The sequence below is a fragment of the Bos taurus genome, chromosome 1 (genome assembly GCF_002263795.3).
Source record: "Bos taurus isolate L1 Dominette 01449 registration number 42190680 breed Hereford chromosome 1, ARS-UCD2.0, whole genome shotgun sequence".
Classification (NCBI taxonomy): domain Eukaryota; kingdom Metazoa; phylum Chordata; class Mammalia; order Artiodactyla; family Bovidae; genus Bos; species Bos taurus.
Window position 1 is genome coordinate 61,173,403 of NC_037328.1, and position 19,363 is coordinate 61,192,765.

At 39.6% G+C, this 19,363-nt stretch overlaps 1 protein-coding gene across 2 annotated transcripts in view; it reads right to left on the bottom strand.

Moving 5' to 3' along the window:
• Positions 1–18,892, bottom strand: part of LSAMP (limbic system associated membrane protein) — a 715,534-nt gene extending 696,642 nt beyond the window's left edge. Inside the window, exon 1 of one of the 2 annotated variants that reach the window (XM_005201255.5) lies at positions 18,295–18,883. In XM_005201255.5, coding sequence (XP_005201312.1) covers positions 18,295–18,449 — 155 coding nt within the window. In that variant the 5' untranslated portion in view covers positions 18,450–18,883. 2 annotated transcript variants of the gene reach the window in all.
• Between the last annotated feature and the right edge of the window lie 471 nt (positions 18,893–19,363).

Sequence of the window (19,363 nt, forward strand, 5' to 3'; positions counted from 1 at the left end):
CATCATGCAAAATGTCAAGATGAATGAAGCACAAGCTGGAATCAGTATTGGTGGGAGAAATATAAATAACCTCAGATATGCAGATGACACCACCCTTACAGCAGAAAGCAAAGAGGAATTGAAGAGCCTCTTGAGGAAAGTGAAAGAGGAGAGTGAAAAAGTTGGCTTAAAACTCAACATTCAAAAAATGAAGATCATGGCATCCAGTTCCATCACTTCATGGCAAATAGATGGGGAAACAATGGAAACCATGACATACTTTATTTTCTTGGGCTCCAAAATCAACACAGATGGTGACTGCAATCATGAAATTAAAGGCACTTGCTTCTAGGAAGAAAAGCTATGACAAACCTGGACAGTGCATTAAAAAGCAGAGACATTACTTTGCCTACAAAGTTCCATATAGTCAAAGCTATGGTTTTTCCAGTAGTCATATATGGATGTGAGAGTTGGACTATATAAAACTGACCAAAGAATTGATGCTTTCAAACTGGAGTGTTGGAGAAGACTCTTGAGAGTCCCTCGGACTACAAGAGGATCAAATCAGTCAATCCTAAAGGAAATCAACCCTGAACATTCACTGGAAGGACTATGCTGAAGCTGAAGCTCCAATACTTTGGCCACCTGATATGAAGAGCCAACTTATTGGAAAAGACCCTGATGCTGGGAAAGACTGAAGGCAGGAGAAGGGAATGACAGAGGATGAGATGGTTGGATGGTATCACCAACTCAATGGACATGAGTTTGAGCAAACTCCAGGAGCGGGTGAAGGACAGAGAAACCTGCGTACCATAGTCCATGGGGTTGCAAAGAGTCAGACACAACTGAATGACTGAACAACAATAATAAACCACTCCTCAGTGTAAGAATAACAGATTTACCCCCTGACTAATAAAAATAAAGTCCATGGCCACTGCTACCCCACTTCCATTCTACTGGAGAACATCCCTGATAATACTTCAGGGTCAGCAGAGGGGAGGTTCTTACATCAAACTGTAGGGAGGTGACTGAGTCCTTTCAGGTCTCAGGCAAATTTGAGAAGTTCAAGGCTTAGGGCATCTAAGGCCTCTGTATAGAAAGAGAGTCAACGGGAAGCGTAGACTTGGAGGTAGCATCATGTTTTACTCTTTGTAAACTAGGTAACAATTTCAGCCATGTTGAATAAGAGTTTGAGATAGGGCAGAGATTTGAAAGTTAACGTAAAAAGTCTTGCTTTCAAAATTTATTTTTTATACTAAGTCCTTGTTGGTTATCTATTTCAAATATAGCAGAGTGCACATGTCAATTCCAAACTCCCAATCTATCCCTCCTCCCATCATCCTTCCTCCATGATAACCATAAGTTCATTCTCTGTTAGTCTGTTTGTGTTTTGTAAATAAGTTCCTTTGATTTCATAATTTTAAATTCAGATGGCAGCAAGATGGCCATAGATTGGATTTCAGGCAAAATTACGTTAACATGAATGCTGAAGTAATAGAGGGAGTCAGAAGATGTAAGTGATGAGCTCACCATTTGACCTGATCAAACTCTATGAAGCTGCATAAATATAAAAGTATCTTTCTAATATCAAATTTTATTTTGATATTTTTCTACATAGGACAATACAACACCTAAACAGATCTTCTGTTTTAATTCTACACAGCCCCTCTCTTGACATGGTTGCAAATTCTCCGGTGGAAAGAAAGTATTAATAGCTAAAAGTATGAATTTTAAAACTTACTAAAAAAATGAGAAGATCCAATTCTGAATGGAATTGTTTATAAGCAGTCAAAGTTACAAAGGGATATGAGCAAGAACATACATAAATGAGAGTAGAAATTCAGAGTATCACAGAATAGTAGTAGTAGAGACATTGAGAAATCAACCTTCTACTACATAAAGGTTTTTTTTTTTTTCCTAAATAACATTTCTCAGTAGTGGTTACCTGGGCTCTACTTAAACATGAAATGACTAACAGCTTACGTCTTCACAAGGAGATCTATTACACTTAGCAGAATAGCAAATGACATTTATAAAATAAATACACACATACCTGCAGATAAGTATATACAGTGGACTCTTGAAAAACATGGAGAAGGCAATGGCAACCCACTCCAGTACTCTTGCCTAGAAAATCCCATGGACAGAGGAGCCCGGTAGGCTTCAGTCCCTGGGCTCGCTATGAGTCGGACACAACTGAAGCGACTTAGCAGCAGCAGCAGCTTGAAAAACATGCATTTGAACTGCACGGGTCCACTTATACTTGGATGTTTTCAATAGTTTATACAGTACCACATGATCCTTGGTTGTGTGAATCTGAGTTGTAATTACAGAGATATCTAGGATACAAAGAAACCAAGCACACAAGAGGAAGATTTTCAAACTGCGCTGAGGTTCAGGGCCCCCAACCCCTACACTGTTCAAGAGTCAGCTGTACATAGTCATCCCTAAGTATCCACAGAGGATTGGTTTCAGGACTTCCATCCCATGAATACCAAAATCCACAGATGCTCAAAACCCTTATATTATAAAATGGTGTCATACTTGCATATAACCTACGCACATATTCCCATAGACTTTAAATCATCTCTGGATTACTTAGAATACCAAATACTACACAAATGCTTTGTCAATAGCTGTAAACACAATGTAAATGCTATGTACATAGTTGCCATCACTCTAGTAAATTCAAGTTTTGCATTTTAGAACTTTTGAGGGATTTTTTAAAAAAGTATTTTCAACCCACAGTTGGTTGAATCCATGGATGCAGAACCCACAGATATGGAGAGACAACTGGAATTGTAGATCCTTCTTATTTTATTCTTATAATAACCTACTGGAATAAGAAGGTAAATAATATTATTGCCATTTTCATTTTATAAATAAAGGCCTTGAGGCTCGTAGGGGTAAGTGATTTGTCCATGTTTGCAAAGCTGATAATTGACAGACATGATACTTGGAGCTAGGCCTCCTGGTGAGAAGCTGTGCTATTTCCACTACATCATTAAAAAATGTTCATCTTTTAAAAATTACTCAAGTTGATTTGCTTATTTAAATGATGCTTTGTTTAAATTATAAACTACCCTAAGTTCTTTGCCTCTCTTTTCTCTTTTTTTTTGAAATGAGATAGGGCATAAACACACACAAACATAAGAATAATGTTCTTTTTTATGTATGTTAGTTGCTCAGTCGTGTCCAACCCCGTGGACTGTAGCCTACCAGACTCCTCTGTCCTCCTAGAGAATTCCTCTGGAATTGTCTAGGCAAGAATACTGGAGTGGTTGCCATTCCCTTCTCCAGTTCTCTTTATATAGGGCTACATTTGCCCCCCTACAGCTAGCGCCAATTTTCATCTCATAAACTTGTCGACAAAGAGAATCCTTTTATTTTTGTGTCATACACATGGTAGAAGTTTTGCCTCCTGCTTTCTTTTTATCCAAATATTGAACATGGCCAAGGACAGACTGAGAGAATCCTCAGCCACCATCAATCAGTTTCTCTGGCTTGATTGTTGAAGCCAAAACAAAAATCTAGCTCATTACAGATCCATAATCTGTTCATAAATACAGATTCTGAGAGTGAATGGCATTTCCCTAATTTACTGGAATTTTGTTTGCTTTAAAGAAATTTATTTCCCTTATTATAGTTTGTTTCTAGGGAACCTACGTTGGCATCTAGTGATTGCTGCTTCCTTTTCAAAATATTCTAGCATTTATAATTTTGCTGTTTTGCTGATTTAATATTATTTGCCCCTTTTATTTATAACAGGACAATATTGTATGCCACCAATAGAATGAAAAATTTCTATTTTCTACAGGTTTTTAAATGTTAGCAATAATATTTCTACAATCATGCTGTTAAGTTATTTTAGTGACCTAGGTGTAATACATATGAGACTTATAGCTGAACTTATTTATACTACTCAAATCATTTCTTCACATGCCTTGAGTGTTTAAGATTGAAAAGGGTATAAAAGCATAAATATGATCATTTGACTTGATAAATTGAAATTTAACTTAAATTCTTATTCTTCTTTTAGTGGCCAGTTTCTCATCTTCAGGAAGATAACTAGACATTTTGGTGACTGAGATGAAAGAAAATAGAAATTTAGTCTAGCATTGGAATCATATATTAAAAAATTGCCTATTTTTTAAACTATTTTTCATTTAGCTAAGATAGTATTAATTTCTACTCCATAATATACATAGAAAAAATGTTATAAGATTTCACTTTCCTTTCTTGGAACTCTATGATAACCAACATGTAATAGAAACAAGAAATATTAAGTATGACTTCTTTTTCAAAATAATTCTAGAACTTGCATAATTACTAATTACAAATAAAACATATTAACCAAAACAAATTAAGAAAGCCAGCATGTGATGCTTCTTATATACTGTATATATTCACATCCTTGATAACCTGGAAAACTTGGTTGTTTGCCATAAATTTCCCCAATCATTAGTGCACCAAATTAATTAAGTTCCTATCAGAGTGTGCTATGATCCATGTTCACAATAATATTCACATTTACACTTTGTGTATGCAAATTTTGTGTACATATAAAAGGTACATGTATGCTTCTTCTTTTTATATATAATTATAAATATATGTTGAAATTAAAAATAAAAATGTGTTCAAACACATCTATACAGTACAGATTAATAAGTATATCTGTGACACAAATTGCTTAAACATAACAGATTCTGTATAAACACTTATTATTTTCTGAATATCTATATTTTGAGCTGTTTCATTTTTATATAAGAATTAAGGCAGTAAGATGTGAAAATATTTTTATTTCCTACACTATAACATTTATGGCTTCCCTAGTGGCTCAGTTGGTAAAGAATCCACCTGCAATGCGGGAAATGTAGGTTCAATCCCGAGGTTGGGAAGATCCCTGGAGAAGGCAATGGCAACCCACGCCTTGTATTCTTATGTATATGCCAACACTCCTTGTTGGCAACCCAACTCCAGTATTCTTGCCAGGAGAATCCCATGGGCAGAGGAGCCAGGCATGCTACATGGGATTGCAAAGAGTCAGACACAACTGTGAGACTAACTTTCTGTTTCATGACATTTATAATACAGGAGTTTATTATTCTTTTTAATTTGAGCATATCATCATACGATTTATAACATCATGCATTTCATCTGATGTACTCAACCATATTCAAAAATATAATGTCACTTTACCAGACCGACATCTTTGTTTAATAGGCAAGTAGGAATTATACCAGTTTTGGAGGTGAAACTATGGAAACTAATTTCCAACTTTCTACAGACAATACTTTTTGTCGGACTAAAGTCTAAATCTCTTGATTTTCAATCTAGAATTTCTCTAATCTAGTAATATCCTATAGACTTTAGGCAGTTCCTTGTCATGGTGATAATATTAGATATTAATTCATCAGATTAGACACCAAAGATACACAGAAGAATAGAGGTCAAAAGAGAGTCAAATAAAAATCTATTCATATGCTCAGCTCACGATTCAGCAATAGAAAATGCTGATCTTAAGATATGCTCATACAATTGCATCATGAACATACACAAGATGACAACAAGCTTTGGTTATCTCAAGATGAAAGTCAGCCACAAACTGGCAGCCATATGTGATTCAAACTCCATAAAATAAACAGCCCTGATGCAGTATGTTAGAATGAGATGAAGAAGCACAAAAATTAGGAACAAGAAAACCAATTATTTTTCACAATCAGTGTTTTCACATGTATTTTGGTTACTTATGACTTAGTACTGAACTGCATCACTTTCATTGTTATCTTTTGTTTCTAGAAGGATAGTGTGACAAACAGTAACATGTCTAAAGCACAGCTTCAGAAAGGATGTTATTAACTTTCAAAAACTTCAAGATACAGACATTCAATATAGAAACACATCATCAAAGATTACAACAGGATAAATATTAATGCATTATTGTATGAGAATCTGGGTTGCATTTCCCCTCTGACCTAATACAAACAATGCCCTTGTGCATTATGGCAAGATGTACAAAAGGGAATTTGGGATTATTACAAAGCCCACTGTACAGTCAAGCTGGAATTTCTCCAGGAGTGAGTAATGAACCCTACACTGCAAAACTCAGGTAGGCATCATTGTTCAGTGTGAATAATTACTTTGAGTCAAATGAGTATGAGTGTTCTGCCCCTTGCCTCATTTCACACCAAAGGAGAACAGATGAGGTGCACAACAATCCTGCTCCCAAATCCCCAACTTAGTCCCTGAAAGTTCATGGCCACCACTAGAGGGAGAAAGTCTCAGCGGTTTCCAGAAAGTATATCTTTAACAGGCAGCTGCTGCGAGGCTGAGCTCTTCAGACTGTGGATATGCCTCACTTCAGGAGCACTGAAGGTCTCTTGGCTCGGTCACAAGCTGCTCATCTCTCAGAGGAAACTGCATAATTGTCTGGGCCATGTGACTTCAGTATTGCGATTCTCCTAAAATACCCTATTTGACCTTCTCTAGAGAGCTGTCCTTGAAAATAGCTGCAATGAGAAATGTTCAAAGTATTGATATTTCTAGCAAAACCCCCTAATCCACCTCACTAATGATCAGAAAACAATCAATTTCTTATTTTACTACATCTTCTTTATCACACATCCATGATCACTCTAGGGCTGGATGATTCCACCACTAACATAACTTGCTTCACCCATGTCTCCTTCTAATTTGTTTCTTCTTTCATTAACCAATATCTGCTCAGCTTGATTTACAGTATGACTATCCCTCTCTGCTCAATTCAGTGAGCAAATATTTATCTGAGCACCTATGGGTTATAGGCTAAAAATACTGGAATGAAAAGGTAACATAGATGAGACACGTGATTTTGAAAAGCTAATAGGACACTGGAAGCAAGATACAAGTGAGTATAACTTTTAAGTGTAGTAAATGCTACACTAAGATATGCATATACTGAAGTGATCCCACTTCTGGGTATATATCTGAAGGCAACAGAATTACTATCTCAAAGAGATCTCCACACTCCTGTATTCTTTGCAGTATTATTCAAAATAGCTAAGTCATGGCAACAAACTAAGCATTCACAGATGTAAGAATGGATAAAGAAAGCAGGAGACCTTTATCTACATACACACAGTGGAATATTATTCAGCTATTAAAAAAATAAGAAAATTTTGCCCTCTGCAACAATGTGAATAAACCTGGAGGACGTTATGCTAAATGAAATAAGCTAGACAGATAAAGATAAATTCTGTATTGTCTTACCTACATGCAGAATCTAAGAAAGTCAAAGTCATAGAGGCAGAAAGCAGCATGGTGATTGTGAGGGGCTTGAGGGGCGGCAGAAATGGGGAGATATTAGTCAAAGAGTACAGATTTTCAGTCATAAGATGAATAAGTTTTGGGAATATAAAGCACAGCATGGTGACTATGGTTTTTATATTGTATATATGAAGTTTTCTAGGTAAATCAATCTTCAGTGTTCTCTCTCTCTCTCTCACACACTCACACACACAAAGATAACCATACGAGGTGATGAACGTGTCAATTGATTTTAGCCATCTTTTCACAGTTGATACATATATCACATCATCCCTTTGTATACCTTAACTATATGCAATTTTGTCAACTACATTTCAGTTAAGCTGGAGGGCAGTGTACAGAGTGGCTGTTGGTGATAATAAATAAGATATTGAGGAAAATTAGGGAAGATTACCTGAAACAGACAAACCCAGAACTAACCTGGAGCCTACAAAGAGCAGCATAGAGGCAACCCAACAAAGAAGTGTAAAGGGAGGGGTGGAGAGGGGAAAGAAGAGGTTCCAGGCAGGGAGAGCATCATGAAGAAAGGAAAGAACCAGCACTGTGTGTGCACACACACCAGCGTGCTCAAGGGCACCGACTGTAAGTGGTTCTGAATTAGTGGACACAGTGAAGTAGCAGGTCATGGAGCATCATACAGGCCAAGGAGCTCTGACGTTACGTTGTGAATGATGAGAAGCCTTTGAAGGATCTGGGGACATTTCTAGATTAACACTGAAAGACAGTAGGCTTGGGCTAGTCAGGTGAGCTCAGATCCATGGTTCTGCCAACTATCTGGAGTCTGGAAAGTCTAAGTAGACTAAAGAGGTAATCCAGTAAGGTTACCTATGGCAAGGAGAAGCAAGTAGTGTCATTCCTACTTCATTGCAGACCTTTGTCTTCATCTTTACCCCACAAAGCTGGACTGGGTTTACGATCCTGAACTTATATAGTGAAAGTATAAAAAGATGGGTTTCAGCATTCTGAGATAAATCTCCGTGTCACCCCTTGTTACAGCAGCTTTGACAGAACTTCAGTTCTAGAGACTACATCCTTCTCTTTTACTCCTTGAACAAGTTACTTATCTTGGCAATATGTCTGGAGAATATCCCTTATTACTGAGGACTCTGTCCTGTTCAAGCCGGTGTTTAAGCCAAGGACTCTTGTTGCTTTTCCGAGCCTCAGTCTAGAGACTAAGTCTCTGCTAGGAGCTGAGACCTCCCTGTAACACTGCCTGCCACCTGGGGGGGTCTCAGTGAAAGCTGCTGACCTGCTATTTTCCCCTTACTGCGTGCTCTGCCCTTTTCTTGGTGTTCCGTGTTGTACCTCCCGTGGCTCTGCCACTTACTAGGTAAGAAAGCTTCATGAGACCTTGTCCTCATGCCACACCAGAAACTCCCTAGGCACCTGCAGCAGGGCATAAGTGCCTGCAGTGCCTCCACCATCCCCAGAGACAGGTCTAGATCTATTTCTAGTTCCCCCAGTTTACCACCATCAGTCCCAACTATTAGCCCAAAGTAACTTTTGTACAAATTAGAAAAAAATAAAATAAAAAATCTATCTTCACTGAAAGAATCTGATACAAGTAACAGTGTCTTCAAAGACTGAGTACCCTTTGAGACTGTGCAAAGGAGAGCCTGCCAACTGACGCCACAACCTTACTGCAGCCATCCTAGTCGAGTCTCCAAGAAGGACAAATCATAGGAGACTTAAACCAAGCAGAAGGTCACAAGTGGTCATTAGAAGGTAGTAGAGCTTAGGAACCCAAGAGAAGTACTGGGCCAAAGAATTTTCGGATAAGAAAGAAACCAGGTAAGAATTCAAATAAGAATTCTGAGTAACAGGTAGGGGTATCAGAAGCAGGAAGGAAAGGCTTAAAAACAAAAGGAAACAAAAGTTGTTGAAGGCAGGAGATCTCTGCAGAGTTTCCACCAAGTATAAGAATAGCTTTGAGAATATGATACAATGGAGGCTACACAAAAAGAAAATCCATCTCACAAAAAGAAAATCCATCTGGCTCAGATAGACAGCAAACATGGGAAAGATGCATTTCCTGAAAAGTCCCTCCTTGATCAGCACTACCTGGATGATCCTCTGCAGGCAAGTTCAGTTTTGATATGCAGGGCTGAGAAAGTGAAGAGAGGAGAGTAAGGAGGAGAGAGAGAAAGGGCGGTGAGAAGAGAGAAGGGCGGGGCAACAATAGAGAAGAAAGGAGGCAAGGGGAGGGGAAGGGAAGGACAGGGAGAGGAGGAAAGAGAGGGCAGAATCAGGGAAGGAAGGGAAAGAGGAAGAGATGTTTTAACAATTTTTAGAGGGGCAACAATGGCATATCATGGTATAACAAGAAAACAATTTCAGGGGTACTGTGGAATAAAGAACTCTGAAATGAGAAATAGGAGACATCTATTCTAGTTCTCAAATAGTCACTCAAATCTTTGGACAACCAATTAAATTTTTCTCTTCTCAGTTATATCACTTTAAAAGAAAATGGTAGACTGCCTAATCTCCAAGACCTTTCCTAGTCTAAATTTCTACAAATTTACCCAGAGTAATTAACAAACTCTGAAGCAACGTGTTTTCTTCTGAAAGGTTAATCACTCATTAACTTGAGATTATGTTTTGATTACAGGTGACTACAAAAATGTGTTCATTCATCCTGCACTCCTGATACCAAGCTCAATCTATACCCTAAGATACACATTACTTTAAAGGGCTTGAAAAGGCCAGTCCTGGTGTCTGAGTGATTCCCTGGGCCCAGCAAAGGGACCAAGTTTCCAGAGCCTTGAAGACAAGGGTTAACACCCCAAAATACGGACTCATTTTCCACTCTACCTTCATTGGCCGAGCAGCTGCCAAGAACAAAGGTCGCATCTCCCAATACCTGGCAAACAAATGCAGTATTGCCTCACGAATCGATTGCTTCTCTGAGGTGCCCACCAGTGTTTTTGGGGAGAAGCTTCGAGAACAAGTTGAGGAGCGGCTGTCCTTCTATGAGACTGGAGAGATTCCCCGAAAGAATCTGGATGTCATGAAGGAGGCAATGGTTCAGGCAGAGGAAGCGGCTGCTGAGATTACTAGGAAGCTCGAGAAACAGGAGAAGAAACGCTTGAAAAAGGAAAAGAAAAGGCTGGCTGCGATTGCCCTGGCTTCTTCAGAAAATAGCAGTGCCCTGGAGGAGTGTGAGGAGACAAGTGAAAGACCCACAAAGAAGAAAAAGCAAAAGCCCCAGGAGGTTCTTCAGGAGAATGGAATGGAAGACCCTTCTGTGTCTTTTTCCAAACCCAAGAAAAAGAAATCTTTTTCCAAGGAAGAGCTAGTTAGTAGTGATCTTGAAGAGACAGCTGGTACTGGAAGTCTTCCCAAGAGGAAGAAATCTTTTCCCAAAGAGGAACCAGTTACTGACCCTGATGAGTCAGAAAACAAGAGGGTCCCCAAGAAAAAGCGGAAATTGTCTCCCAAGGAGGAGCCACTCAGCAGTGGACCTGAAGAGGCTGCTGCCAGCAAGAGCAGCGGCTCCAAGAAAAAGAAAAAGCTCCAAAAGCTATCCCAGGAAAGTTAGAATGGACCCTAGTGGGGCATAACTTAACACAGGTATTCCCCATCCCATTCCCTAGAGCCCAGTAAAAATAAAAACAAATTAAAAAAATAAATAAATAAATAAAGGGCTTGAAAAGAATTGATACAAACATCTTAGAGCAAATGCCCAACTTTCTATTTTTATAGGAATACAAATAAAACGCTTAGTTTACAGTTTTCTAATTTTATAAAAGTTATTTCCTACTGTGAATATAATGATAAAAATTTTACTAAGAGATTACATTTTATGCCATTTTACGGTTTACAAAACAGTTGGATACATAGTATCTCATTTGATCATAGGAATAGCTTGCGTAGTAGGTCAAGTAAGTGTCACATACACACATTTAATAGATCTGACTCTTTCAGGATGTTTAGATCTTGGTCTTCTGACTACAGTTGGCCCTCTGTATCCACAGATTCTGCATCCATGAATTCAACCAACTGAAGATTGAAAATATTTGGAAGAAAAATTCCAGAAAGTTCCAAAAAAGCAAAGCTTGAATTTGCCAGGGCACTGGCAACTATTTACATAGCATTTACATTTTATTTACAACTATTAACATAGCATTTACATTATATTAGGTATTATAAGTAATCCAGAGATGACTTAAAGTATACTGAGGCATGTGCGTATGTTACATGCAAATACAATTCTGTTATATATAAGAGACTTGAACACCTGCAGATTTAGGTATAGAAGGTGTTCTTGGAATGAATCCTCACAGATATCATGAGACAACTCTACTTTCTGAACATTCTAAACTTATACCCTTGATAAAAAAAATTCTTTATCTTTGACATAAACATTTGCCTATTAGTTTCAGGTCGACTGATCACCATGTAAAGTTGAGATGAATTCTGAAACATCTAGCTATTTTGTAGATCATATTTGTGGCAAACACGACAACAGAAGTACACAGAAGTAAGCCTATTTGAATAAGACCAAAGACATTTTCCTTGACTAAAGTCTCTTTTCCGCCATTAAAAAAAAAAAATCTAAAACCGTTTTGTATCTTTTGTGTCTTGGCTAACATAAATGAAAGAGAGAACACAAGACAACAGGACATGAAAAATCAAGCTTTAATGCTGTTTCAGGAGATATTATATAAATTGGATCCATATTAAAATAAAATCACTCTATTTTCCATGACACTGTAGGGATGAGATTGTGTGGTGAAGAAATGGATCTATGATGATCTCCTTCCTCTCTCTCAATTGAATTTGTACATCTATGCTGTTGAAATATTTCCCAAACTGCACACATGACTATACTTTTTCCTACATATCTAGAAAATGCTGCCCTGAACATGGTTTGTAAAAAATTTTTCAACCAGTAAAGCAGTAGTTCTCAACTCTGCTTTTTCTCAACTATACACATCAGATCATTTTTTTAAATACCTACACCCAAGCCCCATCTCAAACTAATTCAATCAGGATTTCAGAGAGTAGGGAATATGTGGCTTCATTCTTTTTAAAAAGGCTTCCAGTAGAATATAATGTTCAGCCACGGTTATGAACTCTCTGCAGCACCATTTCTCCAACTCTAATGTGCTTATGAATCACTTGGGATCTTGTTAAATGCAGATTCTGATTCAGTAGGCCTGGGACAGGCTCTGAGATTTTGGAATTTAGCAAGTGACTATCAGATACTGAAGATGCTCATCTACAGAAGACACATGTAGCAGCCAGAGTGGGTGGTTCTCAAAGTGTGGCCCAGTCCCGCAGCATCAGCACTATCTGAGTACTTGCTAGGAATGCAGACTTCAGCCCCCTGAAATTTACTGAAATCAGAAACTCTGAAGATGGGGTCCAGGTAGTCTGTGTTTTTAATGAGCACTCCAGGTAATTTGGGCTTCCCTGGAGGCTCAGCTGGTAAACAATCTACCTGCAATGCAGGAGACCTGGGTTCAATCCCTAGGTTGGGAAGATCCCCTGGAGAAGGGAACAGCAGCCCACTCCAGTATTCTGGCCTGGAGAATTTCATGGACTATATAGTCCATGGGGTCACAAAGAATCAGACACAACTGAGTGACTTTCACTTTTTCACTTTCCAATTTGGATACACCTTCAAGTTTGAGAAACATTGGTCAAAAAAAGAGGTCCCTAGAGTCTAAACAATTGGCTACATGTAGTTAGAGAACAACTGACACTTTCTGCTTTATGTAGCAGTTTATGATTTACCTAACTGAACTACTTTATCTCTTATGGGGTGTTTAAAACAACCCTATATCTGATCTGATCTGATGATAGAATAACTAAAGCAGGTAATTTCATCATTTTATAAATGAAACCAGCAACTCAAAATATTTAAGAGATGTTTTCAAAGCCATGTAGCATACAAGGACAGATCCAAAGTTATAGTCCAACACTCCTGAGTTATACAAAGTAACAGGCAGGATATTCACAGAAGAGCAAGACCAATGGTCATAAGGGTACCTGAAAGGGTAGGCTTTTGGGGCTCCGGTGATAACAGCAAGGGGTGCCTTGCTGCAGGAAACCTCCTACCAGCTGAGTCACAGACATTGGTACTTGGAGCTCTAAGAGACCACATTAACGCACTAGTTTTTTTTTTTTTTTGCCTGAATTTGCTATTATGCCCACATAATGCTCACCGGCTTCAAGAAACACAAATGTTTAACCCTCACCAACTGATTTAGTAGATGAGTCCGTCATCTTTGGTTGTTCACACCACAGTTCTAAAAATAATTCATTCAAAGTCAAAGTGCACAGGACAATTAGCTTAACATGTGTTGTATGTATGTGTTTCATACTTACAGAAACACAAATTACCACAGTTTGCGTTTGTCACATGAGATTTGCTGCTGTATTCCTCAGGACATAAATGAACAGTAAGTGATATAAATGCATAAACATCTTTAATGATGTATATGGGATCTCTTTGGAAGGAATGATGCTAAAGCTGAAACTCCAGTACTCTGGCCACCTCATGCAAAGAGTTGACTCATTGGAAAAGACTCTGATGCTGAGAGGAATTGGGGGCAGGAGGAGAAGGGGACGACAGAGGATGAGATGGCTGGATGGCATCACTGACTCGATGGACGTGAGTCTCAGTGAACTCCGGGAGTTGGTGATGGACAGGGAGGCCTGGTGTGCTGCAATTCATGGGGTCGCAAAGAGTCGGACACGACTGAGCGACTGAACTGAACTGAACTGAACTGATGATATGCTATATTCTTAGACAACAAATATTCACTCCACTATTTACTAAATATATTTGAGACAGGACTTAATGGGCAAAATGATCAGTCCTTAAAGTATCAGTAATAACCCATATATTTTGATTACCTTTAGTGAGTTAGCTACAGAAAAAGAAAACTTTCTCAAACTCTCCCTGTATAAATATAAAGTTTGTTTTCAAATAATAAATAATTATAAGTGGTAGAAAAATCACATATTGTGTCAGGAGTTTGTTTGATTGTTGACAGTTTCTTTGTGAATGTAGGCGTGCCAGATGCTTTATAGAAGAGAAGCCATTTTTTCCCTTGAAATTTGCACAAAATTTTTACATTTTGCTGTCAAATAATCACATCTTTTTAATGTTTCTTCTTTTTCTTTTACTGTAGAAACAAACAAGGAAATAAAGACCAAGAATTTTGAAAAACTAAACATTTAACTATTTTAAACATAGATACTTAGTTTCTTATACCTAACACTTACTAGGTACATTTACATTTAAATGGGAAAAATCTGATCACCATAGAAAGTATTATAATATCCTGAAAGCATCAAATAGGGTCAGACTAGTGAAATAAATGCAATTTCAATACCCCCAATTTTAAATATTTAAAGTCACAACACAAATGTGTACTCTCTGCATCTCACCATACATGTACTTAGGGAATATGTCCAGATATGCAGATATGTCATTCTACAAAGTTACCGTATGAGCAGATATATTGGAATTAACTATTTTATAATTATCTTTCCAGACATATGCTGCTAATATTGAAAATACTGTTTGTGGGACTGTTAAAAATGAAATGTTAAAGGCCAGATTGGAACATTATTTCCACTCTTCCTTTAATTTATCAAAATGTCTGCATGGTTTCAACCTGCCAAGATTCATCAGGAAGTGAATCCCTATGGGAACCTGAGTACAAGGAGGAGGGTTAGAAGGACCAGGGCTAGAAACTCATCCAATCATTGATGAACACTTCCACTTGTGGGTAGTGGTCGTGAGGTGGCTTCAGAAAAGCAACCGAGACTTCCCCTCAAATGGACATGAGTCTGAGCAAACTCTGGGGGATGGTGAAGGACAGGGAAGCCTGGGGCGCTGCAGTCCATGGGGTTGCCAAAAGTCGGACACGACTGAGTGACTTAACAACAAAAAGGTCAGGTGGATAAATGTGCCTCATACTTTACTGCGCAAACCAATGTCAACGCAGATTCTGGTCCAGTAGGATTTAGGAAGGCAACCCAGGTGCTGCAGCTTCTGCCTCTGGTCTCTGACACACACTCTGATCCTTTGCCTTTGAGATGGAAGTTGGTGCTGTGGTTTCCTTTCATTCTCACAGGCTCTTATAGAGGTGCTCAGAAAGATCTAGAATTCCTTCTGGGAAACAACAGGGTTAGGCAGGTATACATGAATTCTTTCTCTTTCCAACTAGTTTTGTCACCTTCATTCTATAGTCTTTTTATTTTTTACAAAAGATAGAAATTAGAGAACAAGACACCAAGACTTGTATATGCTCTCCTATCAAGACACACATTTATATCAAAGACCATAATTATACAAAAATATGCATCAATTACGCCCAAAAAACACTTGCTCATGGAAGTAAGGCAGTGAAGGTAGATGTTTTGGGGACAGTCAGCCAAGCTCCCGTCACTGGACCACCAGAATTACAAACCTCCCTTGTCTCTTGTTGCCATTTCAGATCATTCAGGGCCACAGACTCACTGAGAGAGGACGTTTTTTCCCTTTGCCATTTCACTTTCTCCGTGCCAAACATCTACTGTGGCTTCCAATGAATCAAGTTCTCCTTCCTCTCCTCCCCTGGAAGCTCATGCTCCCAGTAAAATGTCACAAATAAAGTGGAAGCAAGCCTTTCCCAGGCTAGACTTGTAAACAGAAAGCAAGAGTGCCATTCTTCAGCAGGAAACTGACCCACAAAGCTTACTGGACTCAGTTAAAGAGATTGAGAAGAAGGTCAGCTAAGAAAACAAAGGGAACTCTCTCCATAGTTACTTCTGATAGAGCTCCACGAACCCAAAAATAAAGCCTTGTCCAAAGCAAAGGAAATAAAAAGGGGGCACATTAGGTGAGGTCTGGGAAAGCAATGGACTCTCTCAGGTGACTTCTTTACATGCACTATTTGTCTACCTTCTCTCTCCCAGAGAATAACTGCTTCTATATTTATTCTCTATTCTCACAATCTACCATTTCCATATTGCAATGTCTACTAAAGTGTAGTGCTTAAAGAAAACTCAATTTCTTTTGAGACACAGAAGTATGTACATATCATATAGATATTTATGTAGTGAGACTGCCTCTCATAGACATAGATTTCTATGCATACAGTGCACAAAAATATAAACATTCCTTTTTTTCCTTCTAAATTAGCATTGACATGCTTACCTAACTCTTGGATAACTGTAGCTTAAGACATAGGTGATGCTGAATTACAAAGACGTTACAAAGTTCATGGACACATAAATAAAAACTTATACACCCAGAGTATTCACTTTTCCCATATTCATTTTTAAAATCAGTGAAAACAAATCTTTCTAAGAATAGCATAAATTTACAGAGAATGCTTCCCTTGTAAAGGGTTAATGATGTTAGGGAATATGAATGCTAGCAGTTAAGGTGACATGCTTGCAAAACATTTTCTGCATTATGTCCATATCCCTTTGCAAACAGATAAATTACTCTATAAATCTTATTACTCCGTGTGGATAAATCACACTTGCAGGTTTTACAGGGCTGGAGAGCTGGAAGGGAAAATATGCTTTGGATAGTAGGATCTTTGGGATTCATAATCTAGTGCTCAGGAAATGAAGAAAGGGATACTTACACATTAGGATTTTCTTAGTTTTTATACTCCACAGCAACACACACACACACAACACAACATGCACAATATACACATTCCTCTCTAACAAGGCAAACGATCCCAAAGCAGGACACCATGACAGCCAACCAAATTTATTTCTGAGGAAAGGAAGGAAAACTTTGCTGCTGTAGGCAGCTCTGCTACAGAACTGCTCCCTGATGCCCCAGGGTTTATGCACTATCAGCTCCTTGCACACAGATTAGAGGCTTCTTTTCTATAGGATGCTGCTTTTTATTGCCACAACAAGCAATATTAGCTAGCCAGACAGACTGACACTAGGTCATTTCATTTGGATGAAATAAGATTTTAAAGGATCTCCAAGGAGAACATTTTCTTTCATTCTTTTTTTTTTTTTTTTTTTTATGTTTTTAGTATCTGATAGAAATTCAAGGAAAGCTATAAAAAGAGACAAGGGATATATGCAGTGGATAGAGAAGGGAAAGAGAGAAAAGAAATGCAGAAAAACAGGCTAGGAGCTTTTTAGAAACAGAATTATGGCTAGGTTCCATCCGAGTTTCTCCAGCTCACTGTCCCTTATAGGGGTCAAACTCCAAGGACTTGGGACTCTTCCTTTACAAATTTCAATCCCAAATTATATTTCAGAGTTTGGCAGAACTGCATAGAGATGAGATGGTGAGGTCAATAATCAATTTGAAATATCCATTTTATGCCAGGTTAATTATTTCCTAACCTCTGTGCTTAAGACTACTATTCTTAAATAACAGCAATTTGGCAAGTTCCTTTTTTTCTCCTCTTCATTCTTGTGTTGAAGGCTACATACCAGAAAAGGCTCAGTAACTAACCAAAGTTCTAAAGATTGATTTACTGTCCTCCATGTCAATTAGAAGATCCTTAGGAAAAGTCTCCTAACCAAACTACTGTTGGGGCAGAGTGAGAGCCTTTATGTACATATCCACACGCACATAAACACGGACACCACGGAGAATGCAATCCTGTGTACACTCTCTAAAAGCCAGAACCAACAACTCTTCTTTCTCAATTAAGGAACCCTAACAAAACTCCAGCATCTCCAGTCACAGAAGCAATACCGCCCTAATGTCACTAACACCGTAGATGAAGTTATGCTTTCTCAGTAAGAGAAACAAGATATGAAGAACCAAACAACATTTAATCAACCCTGCTGGTCCTGGACAGGGACCAGAATCCCCTTGAGATTGGTTGGCAGATATTTCGACCCGACCGTAAAAGGCGCACGAAAGCAGCGCGCGCGCGCGCGCGGACACACACACACACACACACACACACACACACACGCACACCCTCCACAAGCCTGCAACATCAGGAACTGGAGTTCAAGGAGAACACACATCCACACACACTTAAGCGCCTCAGAAAAGTTGCCCGAAAGCCCTACCTGAGGATGGCCGTGTCCCCCTGCCTCACGGTGATGTTGTCGGTGCCTCGGTTAAAATCCACGCTGCGGACGGGCAATCCTGTGGGAAGAAGGCAGAGCAATCTCAGTAGGACCAGAGGCAACTGTTTCCGATCAGGCTGAACTCTGGCGACCATGGTGGCCACGCCGAGGTGCGGGGTCGGGGCTACTCTGGAGGGCGTGTGTGTGCGCGCTGCTCGCCGAGCGGGCTTTACCAACGGAGGGCTTTCATCCACAGCAGAGGCGGAACGCTCTCTGCCAATCTGAGGTCCTTTCCACTTTGCCTCTCTCTTTCCCTCGCTCAGTCTCTTCTCCCTCTAAGACTTCACAAAGCCCTCATAAAACCCGAGCTGAGGTGGGAAAAAGTCAAAGGAACACAATTTTAAAGGTGAGAGTACAAATATAAAACCCTCCAGGAAAGATGGAGAGAAGGCGGCAAAAAGGAAGGTGGTCTCTGGTCTCTCTGGCTGGATGCTCCTTGGCCAGCGTCGGAGAGGAGCTTCTTCCCTCCGTAACCCACTTTCCCGGGCGGGTAGGCGAGGGAGCCGGCACTCAGCCTGCCAGCGAGTGTAAAGAAACCCACACAACAGCGGCAGAAGCCGGGAGTCTCCCTCCTCCCCCTCCTCCCCTTCCTGTTTCTCCTTCCAGTCCCTCCCTCCCTGCCTCGCTCGGCACCTCCCCCGCCCCCCGCGGATTTCAACAGCCCCTCCACCCTCCCCTCAGCGTGGCCCCTCGCTTTGCACAACTGCCCGCTTCAGCAGCAGCCAGCCTCAATGAAAGCCTGATGCGCCTTTAGGTTGTCAGGACAACAGCTCCATCTGAGGCCTGGCTGATTTCCTTAAGAAGAGGGGATGGAGCTTGGAGGTACTGTGCAAGAAAGGGGAGAAGGAGAGGGACTCGAGCTATACAAGACTAGAAGAAAGAGTCCAGGGAAGGAGAGGCGAAGAGTGGGGAAAGAAGGAAAACGGACTGGGGAAGGAGAGAGCACCAGGAGAAGGCAAGCCTTGACAGATGGAGGGAGGGAAGCAGAGAAGGGCAGGAAAGACTGAGG